The sequence below is a fragment of the Peromyscus maniculatus genome, chromosome 3 (assembly GCF_049852395.1).
Source record: "Peromyscus maniculatus bairdii isolate BWxNUB_F1_BW_parent chromosome 3, HU_Pman_BW_mat_3.1, whole genome shotgun sequence".
In the NCBI taxonomy this organism is placed as follows: Eukaryota; Metazoa; Chordata; class Mammalia; order Rodentia; family Cricetidae; genus Peromyscus; species Peromyscus maniculatus.
Genome location: NC_134854.1, coordinates 55,754,503 through 55,773,206, shown reverse-complemented (window position 1 = coordinate 55,773,206; position 18,704 = coordinate 55,754,503). Strand labels below are relative to the sequence as shown.

Below are 18,704 nucleotides of genomic sequence, written 5' to 3'. Positions count from 1 at the left end.
CTTTTTAGCATTAGACTCACAAGTCTGCCTTTCTGTAATTATGTTCATTAGCAAGTATCCAGCCAGGGCCATCTCCGGACAAAAGTATTTTATCTGAGATAAACATCCAAGGACAGACTGCAGATAGATAAGCATTCAGACTGCCTGCTAGTTTCCTGAGATAGGGCAAATGTCTTACTGATACAACCACCAAGGCCAGGTAGATGTTAGGTACAAAGCTTTATTAAGCTTAAACCCTCCTTTCTCCCATAGCCCTAGTGGTATCCCTAGTTCTAAAGACTCCCCCTTTAACAATTAACTCAGAACAAAAGGGCTTTTACATACCACGTGCATCAAGCTGTGACACAGGCTGCCTAGCTACTGAGTACACTTGCCTGCCCTACCAGAAAGCAGCACAGCCAGAGAATAACTGATTGTATGTGTATATAACTGGGAACTTGAGAGAAGATGGACGGATGAAGTGGAAAGAACTTTGAGAGAAAATAGAAGGGACAGAGAGGAACTAAGTATGAGAACAGAAGTGAAGCTGTGTAGATAGAATTGATTTAGAAGAATAAAGGGAATGGACAAAAGAGCTCAATGTACTTAGATTCATTTGACATCCCTCAGATTAATTCTTTGCTGCTGGTAGCGTCTCTTCTGGAACTCTGGGAAAAGGATATAAGGGGCTGGACCTCTACAGTCTTTGTTACATGTGAGTATATTCATGTGAGTGCAAGTACCTTGAAGAGACAAGAGGCTCAGATCCCATTCACCCTCACAGATGGTTGTAAACCACCTGCTGGAACCGAACTCTGGTCCGCTGGACAAGCACCAAGTGCTCTTAACCACTGAACCATCTCTTCAGTCCCAAGGTCTTCTTACATTATATTATGTAGTCAAACTTTTGGGGACTGAGGGCTTCCCTCAGGAGTGACACTTACCTGTACTGATAGAATTGTTTCTATAAGCCGGGCGTGGTGGCGCACGCCTTTAATCCCAGCACTCGGGAGGCAGAGCCAGGCGGATCTTTGTGAGTTCGAGGCCAGCCTGGGCTACCAAGTGAGCTCCAGGAAAGGCGCAAAGCTACACAGAGAAACCCTGTCTCGAAAAAACCAAAAAAAAAAAAAGAATTGTTTCTATAAGGGAAGCTGCCTTCATTTCAGCTCCAGCATAGAAATTGACACACAATAAATAGAGGCTAGTTGCAAGTTTGCTATTCAGGTACATTCTCCTGATGTTTTGCTGTGTTTATTTTCTGATCCTGGGGATCAGACTCATGACCTTGCACTTGCTGGCCAAGTGTTCTGCTACAGAAGCATATTATCCCCAGCCCTGGCTTTCTGTTCTGTAGCAGTGAAAGGGAGCTCAGTTCCTGGGCAAGACATTAGCCATTGACATAAATGTTGGAAGAGTCTGGAACCATTCATTGTGAGTTGTGGGGGGCAGGGATTGGAAATTGGTAATGTGAGTGTGATTGTGATTGTGAAGACCCATCACTGAGACATGGCTCTCCTCATCTCCATTTAAAAGATACTTGAAAATTCTGGGGATATATTTTAAGAAAACTTCACCTTAGGTGACTGTAAGAATTACTCAAAATACTACAGCAGCTTCCTCTGACACATGAAATAGAAGACTTCAGGCTTGTTGGGATTATTTTATGTATTTACGTATGTCTGCACGTAATTATTTAGTTTCTCAACACAGGGTTTCTCTCTGGAGTCCTGGCTGTCCCAAGACCAGGCTTGTCTTGAACTGAGAGATACGTCTGCTTCTGCCTCCTGAGTGCTGGGATTAAAGGTGTGTGCCACCACTGCCTGACACGATTGTTGGAAATTTAATAACTACACTAAATTTGAAAGACATATCCTCAAACTGTAAACCTGGAGAAAAAAAGCCACCAAACATTTAATTTCAAAGGGTGACATTTTATGAGTCATCACAATGGCATCTTTAGACTTCTGAGCTGATGTTGTATGGAGTTAAGGAGGTACCTACTTCTGGTGTAAAAGAGAAATCTGATTTCTTTTTCTCTAACTTACTCAGTTCTTATTCTCACAGCTGCAGAGAAAAGTGAGATGTGTGGTTTTCCTCGTCTGTCCTACTGGTCATGGTGTACCGACTACATATGTAATGTTTTCATTTCCACTGGGCAGTTCACGCCCTAGATACTGTGCTGGTGTTTGTTTTTCTGGTGAGGTCTCCTACATTTTAAATAGTGCTTTAAAGGTCCTCCTTGTGAAAGAGCACTATACTGTACTGGAGCAAATGAAACCTTTCTTCCCAGCCGTGGGTCTGCTCCTGACACCTATCAATGAGTTCTTTTTTCCCTGCTCTTAGGGCCTTGCTTATGGAAAGGAACAGGGCAGTGAAGGAAAAATATTTTAAGACCTTGCTTGTTCTTTTTGGGGAGTTTGTGGTACTTCGAATTTCAAGGATTCAGTATATGCTTTTCCTGAGTCTGGTTGCAACATACCCAGCCAAATGAGGGACGTCATGGATGGCAGTTTTATAAGGCACAGTGGAAGCAAAAAAAGAACTGAGGGATTTCATGGAAAGAGCCCAGGGTGGAGCATTGCCTGAATCATTGCCACAGTGGCCGGAGGGTGGGAAAGGTGTGGTGAGGTGTGTCAGCACATGTGCAGATGCTCAGGGCTAGGACAGAAAGTGCAGTGGAAGAAGATACTATGTTTACTTAGAGTTTCAGCCCTTTTATGTTAGTGGGTCAAGCATCTTGCAGTACTGACAGTGATTCTAGCGTTTAAAGATACTAACAGTAGGGTCTCTGTATGTGACATTGACTGCTGTCTTTGGTATTCACAGGGGATTGGTTCCAGGCCCCCCTGTAGATACCAAGGTCCAAGATGCTCAAGTCCCTCATGTACAGTGGTGTGCATCTGCATAGAGCTGACATATATCCTCCATGGAAGGAGAAGTAGCAGTTTTTAAAAGCCGTGATGGTGGACGTAAGTCTTCGTGACATGTAGATGCTGAATGTGGAAGGTCATACCCGTGCTTGCTGTTGCTGTGAGGAAACACCCTGACCAAAAGCAACTTGTGGAACAAAGAGTTTATTTTGCTTTCAGGTTGCAGTCCATCATCAAGGGGACCCAGGAGCTCAAGGCAGGAACCTAGAGGCAGAAACTGAAGCAGAGGCCAAGGAGGAGTGCTGCTTACTGACTTGCTTCCCGTGGCACGCTCAGGTGCCTTACGCAGCACAGGTCTACCTGCCCAGGGATGGCACAGCCTATAGGGGGCTAAGCTCTCTTATGTCAATTAGCAATTAAGAAAATACTTCATGCGGGGGGTGGGGTGGGGTGGTGGTGGGGTGGTGGTGGCGCACGCCTTTAATTCCAGCGTTCGGGAGGCAGAGGCAGGTGGATCTCTGTGAGTCTGAGGCCAGCCTGATCTATAGAATGAGTTCCAGGATAGCCAGAACTGTTATATAGAGAAACCTTGTCTCAGAAAACAAAACAAAAACAAAACAAAACAAAAATGCTCTATAGACTTGCCCACTGGCCAGTCTGATGGGGGCAGTTCTTCAGTTGAGGTTGCCTCTTTCCAGCTGTCAAGTTGATAATCGAAGGTAACTATGACATGGATGACTTAAAGGGATTTTAAAGGCAGCTTTAAGAATAAGATGCAGCCATACTTAATATCCTCAGTTCTGTTTCATCATCTGGAAGATGAGCTGGTGTAAGATGATTGTATTTTCACAAACACTGTGTGATACTAGAAAATAAAAATCAAATTGTACCAAGAGGAGGGCTGGAAGTGAAGTGCCTTTAGATGACTAGAGGGCGCCCACATCTGCCGCTCCGTTACTGAGGCAGGCAGTCAGGTTTGGCCTGAGTCACATCTGCCGCTCCGTTACTGAGGCAGGCAGGCAGGTTTGGCCTGAGTCTGGGTTAGGGAAGGAGGCGCTGTTTGGGCATGGCCACGGCAGACTGGCATGGTTGAAGGCGTCTGCTAATGGAGACCGAGCGGGCAGCGGGTCCTGTGGGAGGTGCCGTTGCTTTCCCCGAGGAAGACTCCGGTGGCTGAAGGTGGCCAGTAATGCTAGGAACTCTTACTTAAGTCACCTTTCCTTCCTCTTCTTACCTCCTCGACTCCCTCAATCACGTCACCTATGCTTTTCTTATCCAGTGGTTCAGAACTGTGAGAAGCCATCCTGGCAACAGGAGAAACACCTCGGCTCAAAACATTTTAAAAAACATTGCATTGGATGCCATTACTCTTTTATTATTTATTATTCATTATTATTATTATTATTATTATTATTATTATTATTTTGGTTTTTTTCAGACAAGGTTTCTCTGTGTAGCTTTGGAGCCTTTCCTGGAACTCACTCTGTAGCCCAGGCTGGCCTCAAACTCACAGAGATCCGCCTGCCTCTGCCTCCTGAGTGCTGGGAATAAAGGTGTGCGCCACCACCGCCTGGCAGGATGCCATTACTTTCAGGCCAGCTATACTGTTGGCATTGTGTGTGGCCTTGTGAAGTCTTCACTGTTGTGATTGGCCGTGCTAATTAGTAAGGTAGAAGAGGTTGTATTCCTGGTTAAACCTGGTTGGCTACATTCTGTGGAGCCTGGAAGCGTTGTCTGGCACACAAGGAACTTCACAACTCAGACTTGAAGGGATACATTGTCACAAGGAAACTGTGTGCCACCAGTGGTAAAGTTAATTTGGTTACAACAGTGTAGTAACTGCAGGGGACTCCTCTTTTCTAAGACACGTTCAACAAGCAACTGATAGTGAAATCAGAAGCGCAGAATGGCCGCAAACAAGGGATGGAAATCTCCAGCTAGCCACCCAGCAAGGGGCATCTGATGGGAAAAACGACACACTCCTCCAGTGGAAGGAGTCGGCCTTGCTTCACAGTGAGGTTTTTTTTTTTTTATCAGAAACATTTATTGAGCAGTTAGAGTTGAATACACTGTAAAGAACCCAAGACACATCTTCCCCCAAGAGGGCTCAGGGATGCATAGGAAGGACCAGCAGGGCCTTTGGGAACTGCTTAGAACTTGGTGTTCTCAGAAACAAACTAGTCATTACATGGAGAAGCAGGTGTAATATCAATACTGCGGTCTTAACGAGTTTTGGTCTCCCTAATAAGACAAGTTTGAACTGTTTTTCCTCCCTCACCACACTCACAAGGCAATAGCATTTCTGGTTAATGACATAATGACAGTGCATAGAGATGCTGATCCCACAATGCTTTTTTTTTTTTAAACTGCCACTTTCCTTTGATGGAAGAAGGCCAGCCTCTTTGTAAAGGGGAACATTATTTCTTTACAGGAATTTGATACCAAGGTAAAGAGGAACCGAGAGAGAGAGAGAGAGAGAGAGAGAGAGAGAGAGAGAGAGAGAGAGAGAGAGAGAGAGAGAGGAGAGACTTAAGGCAAATAAAACTGATGAATGTACAGATTGCCACAAAGAGGACCTCCCAAGGGTTACCTTTTCCTAGACACAGATAGAAATGCTTTCCCCCGGAAGAGAGGTCACAGGTCTTGTGGTCCATATGGGCAGAGTGCTCTGCTATTTCCGATTCCTGGGAAGGTATGACAGAGAGGCCGGACAGTTTGTGAGGCTTCCCTCAGGGAACTAAGGCTTGCAGCGTTTCTGATCTTCAGGAAGAGTTAGGGCTGGACACAGGGAGAGAGCAGCTGTAGGCTTTCTTGAGAGTCGGTGCTAAGGGGAGCAGGCAAGGCTGGGAAGGAGACACACCCAACGTGGCTGGTGGCAGGAAGAGGAATCTGGTGACGGATGTCCTCCGTATGGGTCTGGGCGGTGTGCTCCCGGTGGTCTTCTCTGCCGGTGGCTCAGCTCTGGCTGTGCTAATTAACTGTCCACTTGTGTTAGGTCTGATCGGTGATGTTGCTGACCTTAGCCCAGGCTGGGAAAGTGTCCAAGTGGAAGAGGCTAACTCCCCAAGTATTGATGGCCACCATCACTATCACCAGGCCAATGACATTGACTCCTAGGCCAGCTTTCACCTGCAGGACATAAGCCAGAAAAAACCCCTGGTCATTCTGAGTCAACAGCAGCCAGACTGCCCCGCAGTGAGCCCTTCCTAGGCCTTGACTTAGCCTTGCCCCCATGCCGTTCTGATTTCTCTCAGTAGCTGCCTGGCCTGCTCTAGTTCTACCTTATCGAGGTGTACCCATCTGTGGAAGGACTGGAAAGGCTGAGAGGTAATGGAGAATGGGAGAGAGTGATAAGAGTCGCCTTCGCTTCTTGCTTATAGCACACTCATCATTAAGAAGAAGCCTAGGAGGTCTGTGAGCTAGCTGGAAAACCAGATCTGAGGAATGTGGTTGTTTGTGCAACAAAATGATGGGGGAAATATATTCTACATAAGCGATCTCCTGGGCAGGAAGGCAGAGCCTCCTAAGTGCTCAGTGCATTAAGAATGTAGGAGAGGCTGTGTTTTGCCATCTCTCCATCCCCAGCCCCCAAGGAACAGCTGAGGGATGTAGAGTACCCAGGGTTACTTAGGGAAGCAGCTGCCCCAGAGGGCCTTTGCTTCTTCCTTAAGAGGAAAGTGTACCTCTGACAGGACCCATTTCATTTCTGCCTGGGCATCGACACTCACAGGTCGATGATGTGAAGGATGGTGGACTGGCTGAATGGGGACCCAGGGTCAGGGCAGCTAGCATCCTTCCATTGAGTAACCAAGCACGTAGCTTGTAGCTCAAGCAGGTCCTCTAGCTAGTAGGAAGCTGGGGGATATTATAAGGGAAAAATGGATGCTGGAAAATTGTTCAAAACCCATGACTAGCCTTCTGGTTAGGACCTGAACTTCAGTCATCCTGGACCCTGTTGTGTGAGGAGTCAGTTGACCGTGCTTTTCAGCAGATGGTGGATGGGTTCTAACTTAGTAAATTAGGGTTCCATGGAAGTACCTAGTTGGAAGCATCTTGTTGAACAGATGAAGAGACTGGGGATTTAAAGTTAACATCAGGTTAGGAATGGAACCTGGCACTAGTTCACTTGTCTCCTAGTTCCTTTGTTAAGTACTGTCTCTGATAATTAATATAAAGGCTAGGGGGGTGAGGGGTCAGCCACACAGGAGAAGTGGAGGCAAGAGAGTTGAGGCAGAGCTCAGCATGAACAGTCTAAGGGTTATGGAGTAAGAGGAGAGGGGGAGGGTGTGGCCATGACCTCCTGCTCCGAAGTCATCCCGATGAAGAGCAGTTTTAATGGTGGAGAAAGGTCTCCCAAAACTTCCTTCCTTGGCTTCATCTGCTGTTTTGTGTGGCCACTGAGGAAAATAGTTTCACCTCAGCAATGGTGCTCGGACCCTGCTTCAGACCGTTGGGCCTCAGTAGTTTGTGTTAGTGTGTTTAATATCTCCTCGACCTGTGGTCAGCTTTGAGGATTAAGATCAGCCGTAATTATAGGCTGAGGGTGGAATGTGGGTATGCTCAACGCTAACAGCAGCCACAGAATGTCTGCAGAGCTGTCTCTTGTGAGCCAGCTGGAAGCCAGAGCCCGGAGAGGAGACATTTTAGTTTATAGCAACGCTTCAAGGCTTCCTTGCTTGGGTGAGAACTGAACAGAAGGATCCTGTTCTCACAAGGTACCTTTCACCTTGGGTTCATACAGTTTCTCATACTCCATTGTCTACAAATAAATCAGTACTTGTCCAGGGAAGGTTTGTGCAAGCTCATGCCTTCTGGAACGAGGCCACAGCCTGTGCCCTGGCAGCTGTCTCTATCCCTGGGCCTGCTTTTTTTTTTTTCCAGATGAGAGTTAGGGAAAGCCCACTGCTATTCCTGGGGCTTACAGGCCAACCAAGAACCTTTTGACAGGAGTCATTTTTTCCACACGCCAGAGAGAGTGCTGGGAGCCTGCTATGAAATAGGAGACTCCAGGAGAAGCCCACACAGCGAACCGTCCCTACCCTCAGGGGATGGGGCCTGGCAGAGGGCACCCCCGGCTCACCATGTCTTTGATCTGGCAGTGCCCGTAGCTGAAGACGATGGCGTTGGGGGGATTGCCCACAGGCAACATCACAGCAAAGGAGATAGACATGGTGACCGGGACCAGGGTGTATAGTGGATTGATGTGCAGCGTTTCAGACTAGAAGAGAGAAGTCACAGTGATGTTAACTTTGAGAACAGGTTGGCATGGAATGTGCTCTAATCATGGCTTGGTGTTGGACACCATATTCTGGGCTAGGTAGTTCGCTGCCCTCTGGGGCACACAGTGCTTTTGCCCACTAGGGCAATTCCAAGGGTTTGAGCTTTGAGGGGAGGGGACATCTTAATGAAGTGCTTCTTGAAGTTTATTCTTTAGCCAAGAAATCCCTTCTTTAAGAAAATCTTATGAATCAGTGGCTTTAATTGAAGCCAGAATCCCTCACCCTTGGGGTATAGAGATCTGAGGGACTCTCCCACCCTGGAAGATAGTTCAGTTGCTCTCTTTGGGATTTGAACCCGTGGCCTTGCTTTCAATATTGCCATGTTTTAAGAAAATGGTATGAAGGGCATCATGGCACATGGATTTAATTCCAGTATTCTCCCCAGGGCTGGAAGGCAGAGGCAGATGGGGACATCTGAGCAGAGTAGCCATGAGAGCTGGCATTCCACGGAGCAGGAAGGACTGTTTTGTAGGAGACTGGTAGAGGCCTTCATGCCCTTCGTTTCCAGGTGCAGCATTCGATCAAGTGTACAACTTTGGGGACCTCAGCACTTGCTCTGCTCACTACAAACTGGCCTCAGGGCCATGGAGTCGGGCTGACGTTGGAGGTGGTGCCTACTGAAGCTGTGGTCTTGGGTATTTGTTTTCCTGAGATGACTTCAGTATGCAACCCATGCTACCCTCAAATAAATTAATTCTGCTTTTTTTTTTTTTGAAAAGTGTTTCTAAACTCTTGATACATTTTAATTTTATTTTACTAATTGCCATTTGGAAAAATTCACCGCTTAAACTATGGATTGGACACCAGCCACTGAAAGTGGTGAGTAGTCAGGGGGAGGAACAGCCACAGACACTGTTCCCCAGGCCAGGCTTGGCACTGAGACCCCAGGGCACATGCCTGGCCATCTAGGAGTCTCATCTACTCACCAGGGTACACAGGATGGGCAGGAAGATGGTGATGGTGGCTGGGTTGCTGACAAACTCCGTGACAATGGACACCAGGACACATGCCAGCAGAGTGATAGCCCATGGCGGGAGGCTGCTCAGGGACAGCATTTGGTGCCCAATCCACGTGGAGAGGCCAGAGCTCTGTGGGAGGAGGGAAAGGAGTAAAAGAATGTTCCAGGGGGAGCTTCTGGGCTGAGGGGGTCGGGAATGCTGCCTGGGAGGGCTACCAGGCCTCATCTGATCTATCTGGCCTCACCGGAGCCCACACTGAGTTTAGATTAATTTTATAGCCCAGAAATGTCTCAAGGCTGTACAACATTCTATCTTTGGGTGTCCTGGTCATGGGGCATTAGAGCCACCCGCCTTGGCCACACGATCCTTCCTAGGCAAAATTGGGGGTCTTTACCCCCAGTTTTATACTTCAAGGTTACTCTCATCCTTTTCCCTACCTCTGACAACCTCACTCTGTGCGGCCTCCCTCACAAAGGTGAGGGTGATCCCTCCTCTCCTAAAAAATGGCCGACAGCATTATTGAGTTTCCGGACTAAAACATCCCAGGTCGCCATGTGCATCTTTCTTCTCTCTCTTCTGTGGCTGACATGCTCAGACTCCTCTTAGACTATCCCAGAGACTGCAAAGGCGATAAAGAAATGGAGAGTGGGCAGGAAGCAAGGTGGGGATATTTTACAATCCGTCAAGCTTAAAGGCCACTTCCCCACATGGTTGGGCGGCAGGCGCCCTCTGCTCCTCTTTGCTAAGGTCACTGAGAGCTCATGCATCTCCAGGGAACTCTCTTCACATCATGGCAAGCTCACAGACCAGTGATGACTGGAGGCCTTCAGAATTCTCTCTGCTGTAGCTGAGGCGTGTGCAGGACTTTGAGAGCTGCCCACACAGTACCTGGTGTTGGTTAATAATTCATACAGCTCCTCGAAGCCTCCAGCAGCTGCCACTGCTCCTTCTTATAACACATTATTACACCAAGAGAATGGCCCCACAGCAGGAAGAGCCATCCGATGAGTTACAAACAGTGCGTTTTAGGAAACAGTTGAGTTTTATTTATGATGTTATCCAAATAGTACTTATAATTCAATGATAATTACTTTTCCAACAGAAATTTTTTATACAAAAGTTTGTAATAAATTGATTAATTATGGTGCCAAGTTAGAAGAAGCATAACAAAAGAAGTCTTACTTTTTAAAAAGACTTGGTTTAATAGGGCTGAAAGGGCTGAGGTTTAATAGTTGCCCCTAATGCAAAGAATTAGAGTTGCAAGTGATTGCAGTTTCAGTGTAGATGTTGACACACGTGCCCAGGAAGCCTCATGAAAGCTCCTATGCAGCTGCAGGCTGATGCTTCCATCAGGGAAAGAGGAGGGTTGGCGAATATAATTAACCCATGCACTGACCACCCCGGGACCATATTTAAATATGGCTGGGGAAAAAAAACTTCAGTGAGTCCTGAGTGAGATCAGGAAGTATAACCTCTGAGAATGGTTATAGGAACTAGGGAGTTTTAGCTGGGGAAAAAAAAACCCAATAGAACCTATTTATTAGATTAATAACTATTATCTGGAATTCCAGAAAGCAGCCAGGACCAAGAGTGATGCCACATGAGGCATCAAGAAGAACTTGGCTGGAAATGAGTAACTGTTCTTTGTATAGGGAGCACTCCATCAGTGGAGGTGTGCAAGGATGAGTGTCCTGGAGGGAACACTCAGTGGGTAGGAAGTCGGCCTCAGTGTCCCCTGAGGTTCCTTCCCCTATAGGGTCTGCCTGGCTGCCGACCGTGAGATAGTATTGAGGCCCAAAAGTGAACCAGGCTGGGGTTGGAGGGAAGGCTCAGTGGTGAAGAACACTTGTTCTTGCAGGGGACCGGGGTTCAGTTCCCAACACCCATATGGTGGCTCACAACCGGCCCTAACTCCAGTTCCTGGGGATCCAATGTCTTCTGAACTCTGCAGGCACCAGGCACACATACAGCGCACATATATACATGCAGGCAAAACACTCCTACACATAAAATAATTTTTTTTTTTTTTTTTGGTTTTTTGAGACAGGGTTTATCTATGTAGCTTTGTGCCTTTCCTGGAACTCACTTGGTAGCCCAGGCTGGCCTCGTACTCACAGAGATCTGCCTGGCTCTGCCTCCCAAGTGCTGGGATTAAAGGCATGCGCCACCACCGCCTGGCCATAAAATAAATTTTAAGATTGAAAATATACCAAGTTTGGGGCAGGTTAGTGCCTGTAGACAAGGTGGAGGGGGAAGTGGTCTGAATCTCAACAGGATTCATTCCCAGGATTCTTTTCTTCATAGAGGGCAAATGGTAGAAGAGCTTCAGTTATTTCCCACTAGCGGCTCTAAAGAGATCCCATGCTGAACATTCCCCAAGCGGGAAGCGCCTTTATAGCAGCTTCAGCTAAGATTCTCTGAGAGGCTCAGTCTAGGCATGTAGATGGACAGAAGGACAGCCTACTGAGTTGTCATTTGGGGTCTCTATGAGCCTTTGCAACCTACCTCCTGTCAGTATTATGAGACCCCGTTAAAACCCAAATTCCTTTGCTTGTGACAGTGTGGGGCCTGCAAAGGAGGAATCAATGTCTGTGTGCTGTGACCTGTGGCACCGACTGAATGGCCAGGGGGGAAACACAGCGTCTGTCCTGCTGTGTTGCCGTCCTTCCTAGTGACTCGGTGACCACTGTGCTCCCCCTTGGAAACTTCTAGTCTCTCCTTCAGGGTTGTAACGGACTCCTTAGGAAGCTTCTGAACCAGCATCTGACCAAGAAGAGAGCTGATTTGTTACCTTGCTGCCAGAAGCCAGAGCATAGCCTCCTCCCACCAGGATGACAATCTCCCAGGGCATCGTTTTCTGGAAGTCCTTCCATGTGATGATGGGCTCTATCCCCTGGCTGGGCTCCTGGCTTGCCCCTGGATCACAGATAGGAAGGAATGGAGGCAGGTAAGACCCTGGAGGTAGGATTTGTGAAGAAGAGCCTAGCTAACATGTACATTGCAGGGGTTGGGAGCTTGCAAGCTGGATTGGAGTGTGAAGGGCCTTGGAAAGGCTCTTGAAAATTCTGACTTGGCATTCTCTGGTTAGAGCCACCCCCCCGCCCCCGCCGCACCCCGCACCCCCCCCCCCCGCCGCACCCCGCACCCCCCCATCCCCCCCACCCCTGGCCTTCCCTCACCGTCGCTCCTCTTCCCAAAGCATGGCTTCTTCGCTGGAATGAGGAAGAGCAGGAAGCCGAGGAATACAGAGACGGTGGCGTCAGTGCGGTAGCCTTTCCTAACAAAGAGACACACGCGGTAGGAGGCGGCGGGTCAGGAATCCTCGGGAGCAGCACAAGTCTCAGGACAGGTTGTGGGGACACAGCACCTCTTCACAGGACGTAATCCAGCAGCGACAGCAACCTGACTTTTTGCCAGTTGTCGAGCTGGGTGTGCTATGGGGGCTTCACTGCCAGGGTTAACGTCTGGAGACAGCCTCCCGAAGGCAGGTGTCTTAGTGTGGAGCGACGGCTGGGGAGTCCTTGAGTTGTGGAGTGATCAGAGTTGTTTACATGATAGAAAAGCATGGGCCTCTCTCCTGTGAGGACCACACCTCAACGTTGGTGCTGGGAGAGCTTATAAATCCAGTGATGGCCTGGGAACCTATGTGTACCTCGCCTGGTGGCTTCTTCCTCCACAGGACTCCGAGGCCACAGTCTCATTAAGCTAGTTCTTTACAGATGTTTCTTAGCATCCTAGGAGATAGGCGAGGCCCCAAGCACTTCTGTAAGATGACTAAGGCCACACACGGGTAATTAGCAGCCCCTGGTTCCAACCCTAGACAGGGACTCCCAACACCGTGCTTTCTTCCTGGCTCCCATACCGCCACTTCCTTAACAGAATGGATTTCTCAAGGGGCCAAATGCTCCTGGGTTTGTGTAACCTGTGGTTACAGCCTGAGGGTGAGTGAGGACTGGGATCAGGAGGAAACGGTAGAACCTACTTTTCAAAGAAAGAATCCCAGCCAGGGACAAAGCCAGGTTCCCGAGTAAACCACAGCACCGTCATCAGGATGAAGAAAAATGCAGTCACCATTTCAGGGTAGCTGTCAAGGAAAGCAGGAAGACCCGCTTCAGGAACTGGGAACTTACAGCTTTTTCACATGGCTTCAGATCGCCAACACTGACACACAAAACACAGTCGCTACTTAAGCACTAGAATGGCTGGCCGTGAATTAGGAAATGAACTGACAGGGATGCTAGAGCCGACAGAAGCCAAGTTTCCTGGAGAAATGGAGGTGGGAGGGCGAAAGCACAGCTTAGTCCTCGCCTCTCAGGAAAGCGCCATACAGCGAGCACCTTCAGATTCTGTTACCAACCAGTGTTTTAGGGCAATTTACCATATACCTTAGGAGCTTTAGTTTGGGTTATTCCTTTCACCCGAGACAATAATTGGCAATGCACAGTGAATTATTACCCAGTGAAAAAGGAAATGATCCAATGACATTCCGTGACAATAAATACATTTTGGTATTACCATTAAAATGAAATCCAACCAGTAATAGTCATGTTGCCCAGGCAGAATGAATGACATGGGGACATAATCAGAGCAGAAGGCTAGGTGAAAATAGACAGCATATATAACTAGTCCGGTATGAACGTTATACAAATACACACACACACACACACACACACACACACACACACACACACACACACACACACATATATATATTTATAATATGCATATCCTGTAGTACTGAGGCTTGAACCCAGGGCTTTGTGCATGCTCGGCAAGTGCTCTACCATTGAGCTAACCTTCCCAGCTTCCTTTGACTTAAATTTGAAATAGTCTAAGTTGTCCAGTTTGGTCTTGGACATACCTTCCTGCCTCAGCCTTTGGAATTAATTGGGATTATAAGCCCATCTTAGTCATGTAATTTACACACACATAGACACACATACACACATAACACACATACATACACATACACAGACACACATACACACAAACACACGGGAAAGGACTATATTGTGCTAACAATTAACACTAGGATACAAGTCCATTTTACTTTTTCTTATACTTTCCTATTTATAAATGGCACACCATGAACATTTATTCCTTTTATAAATTAAAGCTTTAAAGAATATAATTTCTATCTGAATTTTTCACTCAAAGTTCTGCATCGGGAGCACTCTGGGAGAGGAGATACAGCATTAGTCAGAAGGCTGTACTGGGGCACTGTGGGAATATTGACAGTAGTGTTTGTGATGTTGATGTTGGGGAAGCTGGTAGTGATGTCTTCAAATCTGTATTTGATGCTATTTTATGCTCTAAATACAGCCCCCAGCTCCCTGGGGGTGACAGCGGGATCACTGTTGTGGCCCATTTGAGAAATGTAAAGATCCCTGGCTTTTCAAGGAGTCTAGCATGTTCTGTGAGTGGCTGTGCTTTCTTTCTGTTGGCTTTTCTTCAATTGTCCCACTAGATACTCCACACCATAGGATAGAACTGAAAACTGGGCCAGCATGGCTCTGACGTTAAATAGTACCATCTGAATGCTTCGATTTGGAGTTCTGGAAAATTCCACCAATGTAGGGGACTGTCAGGACCCAGGCTGCTGGTTCCCTTCACTGTTACACTGGAACACTGGCGGGGGGTGGGGTGGGGATGTAGCTCTTACCTAATGTCTCCCAGCTTCTCGTATTCCTCCCGGATCCTCTTCTCTGACAGCTCTTCCCTTTTGGTCTTCTTCTTCTTGCTCAGAGAACAGGTCTCTTTAAAGCTAAGAAAGGAGAATAAGCAAATATGCTTCTGAGGGTAGATGTACCAATCCTCTCCTGCTGTGATCTCCTTGTCCTCTTCACACACACACACTGTCCTGCCCTGCTGTTTGCACAGCTTCTGTCTGCCTAGTTACCCAGCCTCTCCTAGACCTTCCCCTGGCCTTCAGTTCTATCTATCTGGACATGGTTTGGGTATATAAGTGTGGCATTATGTCCTACAGATGTGTAGCTGGGTATGAATGTCTAGTTACTTCCATACAACTGTCTCGTACGTGAGTAGTCAGAGTGTTGAGGGTGTGTGTGTGTGTGTGTGTGTGTGTGTGTGTGTGTGTGTGTGTGTATGTACAGACAACTATTTGTCTAGAGACAAGGTTTGTCTGGGGTAAACATAGGTGCTAGTTTTATACTACAATGTTGGCCTGTTTGTGCAGCCATCATTGGTTTGACACTAAATTGAGTAAAAAGAAGACATTCCTTAGCCAAGAGAGTGATGGGTTCCACGGGTGAGTTGCTAACAAAACATCATATGTGTTTTCCCCTCTTGCATTTGGGGTTGATCAAATTGAGAGTAGACCAATGGTTATTAAGAAAAGGCTTACTAAGCAGTTTAATATTAGAAATAAAACCACAGGAGTCATAGCCAACATGCCATTTTGAGAGACATGAGCACATTCTATACAAACTTCTAAACAGAAATCATCCCTGTCTATAGAACTAAACCCAGGGCAGCTTTACCTAGAACCATGTTTCTAAGAGCAGTTGAGGTTACTCTGTAGGATTTGAGGGCAACGAAACTGCATCAGACACTCTCTAGGCTTTCTATAAATCAGACAGGCCTGCAAGCCAGGTGGTTGGCATTAAGAACATCTCATTGTGCACTGCGAGAGAAGTGCAGAGTTCATGAAATCTCCAGAAGAGACGATGATCAGCTCCTGGTCTTGTCCCCTGCATCCCCAGAGCACAGGCTGTTGGATCTGGGCCTACCCACTTGGACCCGAGCCTTTGGGAGAACCTTGGTGTTTTGCCAGCAGGGCCCTGGTACTCACTTGCAGCCCAGGAAGAGCCAGTGCATCCAGAACCAGCTGACCACCAGCATGATGAGAGAGATGGGGAAGCTGAAGAGGAACCAGGTCCCGAAGTTCACCACCTCTGCCGCTGGATACTGGCTGGAGGGTAAAGACCAGGCCAAGGGTAAGGAACGAACGCTATTTCCACATGGTTTTTGGGAGTGATAGCCAAGAGCTCCTTCAGAAGACACAAGGCAGGGCCAAGGGCAGAGGCAACTACAGTAATGTTTGACCAGACATTGTCTAGAACTGTACAGGCTCAACTCTGCCCTTCCTCCTCACTGGCGCTCCCTCCCGAGACCACAAGGAGCTCTCTCCCTAAATCCCCTATTCCACATTGTTCTCCAGTCTCCATCCCGAGTGAGTTCTCAAAACTGTGATTCTGACCTCCTCATCCTGACTTCAAATTCCTCGAAGGCTTCTCATGGCCTTCTCGGTACCACCCAGGCTCTCCGTGAGTCTTTCCAGCCCTTTGTCAATGGTCTCTCTCCTCCCTGGCCCCCTTTGTCCTGTTGTTCCTTTTAAGTGCTCCACTCTCCTGCCTCAGAGCCCCCACACTACCGTGAAGTTCATTGGAAGGCTTCCATCTAGCTTCTCCTGCCTCCTCATCCCGGTGGCCCTGTCACCGTCATCCTCTCTGCAGATGGATCGGCCCCCTGAGCAGAATCCTGGACTTGTCTTACCCTCCTCAACTGGTACAGCAGCAGCTCTGGTCTGACTCCTGCTATGCCCCTGGGACCTCGTCCCGTTCTGGCCCAGCCACCAGTAGAGGGTGCTGACTTAGTACTTGCTGACCAAGTGAACGACTTACTTGTTGAAATGCTCTAGGAAAATGAGGCTGGTGGAGGTGCCAATAATGGTGGTCAGGCCACCGATGGTAGCAGCGTAGGAGATACTCAGAGAGAGACACTTGCAGATCATTTGGTCATGGTGGGATCTGTACTTCTTCCTGTTCGTCTCTGGGTTCTTGGAGCTGGGGGTCAGGACTCCTGGCTTTTCCTACCAAAGGAAAACCAGTGAATCTCCACAGTCTGCCTGGGCTGTCCAGCACACGGAGCCAGAGAGGCAGGAGGCACAATGGTTCAGTGGACAGGTGTCAGCTTTTAGCATCAGATGGATAAACCCCAGTTTCTCCTATGCTAACTAGCCAGCTTCTGAGCTTTAGTTTCTTCTGCAAAATCATATATCCTCTGCCACATGGTTGTGAAGGGTAAAGGAAGTAATTTACACAAGACACTGGGATTTCTTCCTGGCCTTCATTAAGAAATGGTGTGTTATTGGGGTTAAGAGCACTTGCTGCTTTTCCGGAGGACCTAGGTTCAGTTCCCAGCACACATAGCAGGTGGCTCACAACCTCCAGTAACTCTGGATTCAGGAGATCTGATGCCCTCTTCTGGCCCCTGTGGGCAACAAACATGCATATGGTCCATATACATACATGTAGACACTCAGACACACACATAAAAATAAATCTTTTAAAAATGATCAATGGTCAATTATTATGATTTTTTTTTCTTTTTTTTGGAGACATGGTCTGAAGGAACCCCTATTGGCTTCAAAGTTACTATGTAGATGAGGATGACCTTGGTCATCTCATCCTCCTTCCTCCACTTCCCAAGTGCTAAGATTATAGGTATGTGCTGCCACTCCTGGCTTATTAGAATTTTTGGTGTTACTGATGTTATTAATAAGGATAGCATTGTTTGCTTTTCACTTGAACTCTGATAACACTCCACTTTGCATTTAAGTCTACAGAAGACAGTTGTTATTGTAATTAAAAATGTTTATTTATTTAATGTTTAAATGTATGTATGTGCACCATGTGTATGCAGTACCCATGGAGGCCAGAAGAGGGCATCAGATCCCTGGAGTTGCTATAGGCAGTTGTGAGTCAACATGTGGGTGTTATGAGATGAACCTAGGCCCCTCTGCAAGAGCAGCAAGTGTTCCTCATTGCTGGGACACCTCTCCAACCCCAAGATGGTTATTTTTTACGTGGGGGTGGAATGACAGTCCTGGTGGGGAGAAGTGTTAGAATTAAGCTTGGGATGGGGATGAAGCTCAGTGGCAAAACACTTGCTTAGTATGTGCAAGGCCTTGGGTTTGCTGCCTGGTTCTGCACAACAAAGTCGAAGGACCCTTCAATTACAGAAGAACTCAGCTTTCCCGAGGAGAAGATGATACACATAACCTCCCCGCTCCCTGCCTCACTGTTTTCTCTCTTGCATGTTGGCTTTTCCTCTCCCTCTTTCCACATAAGCCTTGGCCTTGACATGGTCTTCTCAGTCTTGCTTGGTCCAGTTCATGACCTCAAGTATGGACTAAAGAAGCAGGTGCCCCGCCCCATCCGTTCCAGACTGGCTCTCCTCACACTCTCACTAATTCTTTTCATTTTTAGAGTGTTTTTTTGATCCATGGTCTCAATTAGTCCAGTGTGACCTCAAAATCACCGTGTAGCTAAACTTGGTCTTAAATTCCTGATCTTGTTGTCTCCACTTCCCAAGTGCTGGGACTACAGGGAGGCACTGCTATGCCTGGCTGCATGAGACTTTAGAGAAACCTGGTACAGTAGGTCACGTCACAGGAAAACTGCTTTTTTAGAAGTGGCCTTCTTGCTGTGCTTCTCATGGCTCTTCACTGTTGTGGAATATTAATTTAAGTTGTGTTATATGCTTTTATGCTGTGGAATATTTGTTTAATGATGCAGAGATGTGTTGCATTCTTCTATGTTGCATTTGTTTAACTCTGTGAAGCTGTGTTACTGTGCCTGTCTAAAACACCTGAT

The 18,704-nt window shown here is 47.4% G+C and overlaps 1 protein-coding gene across 1 annotated transcript in view; it reads right to left on the bottom strand.

The window, feature by feature from the left end:
• Window positions 1-4,868: 4,868 nt before the first annotated feature.
• Window positions 4,869-18,704, bottom strand: part of Slc13a4 (solute carrier family 13 member 4) — a 38,688-nt gene continuing 24,852 nt past the window's right edge. Inside the window, exons 8-16 of the mRNA XM_006990396.4 lie at window positions 16,731-16,918; window positions 15,899-16,018; window positions 14,750-14,851; window positions 13,070-13,171; window positions 12,267-12,364; window positions 11,879-12,003; window positions 9,055-9,216; window positions 7,930-8,067; window positions 4,869-5,978 (exon numbers count right to left, since the gene is read on the bottom strand). Coding sequence (XP_006990458.2) covers window positions 5,841-5,978; window positions 7,930-8,067; window positions 9,055-9,216; window positions 11,879-12,003; window positions 12,267-12,364; window positions 13,070-13,171; window positions 14,750-14,851; window positions 15,899-16,018; window positions 16,731-16,918 — 1,173 coding nt within the window. The 3' untranslated portion in view covers window positions 4,869-5,840. The remainder of the gene's footprint in view (window positions 5,979-7,929; window positions 8,068-9,054; window positions 9,217-11,878; window positions 12,004-12,266; window positions 12,365-13,069; window positions 13,172-14,749; window positions 14,852-15,898; window positions 16,019-16,730; window positions 16,919-18,704) is intronic.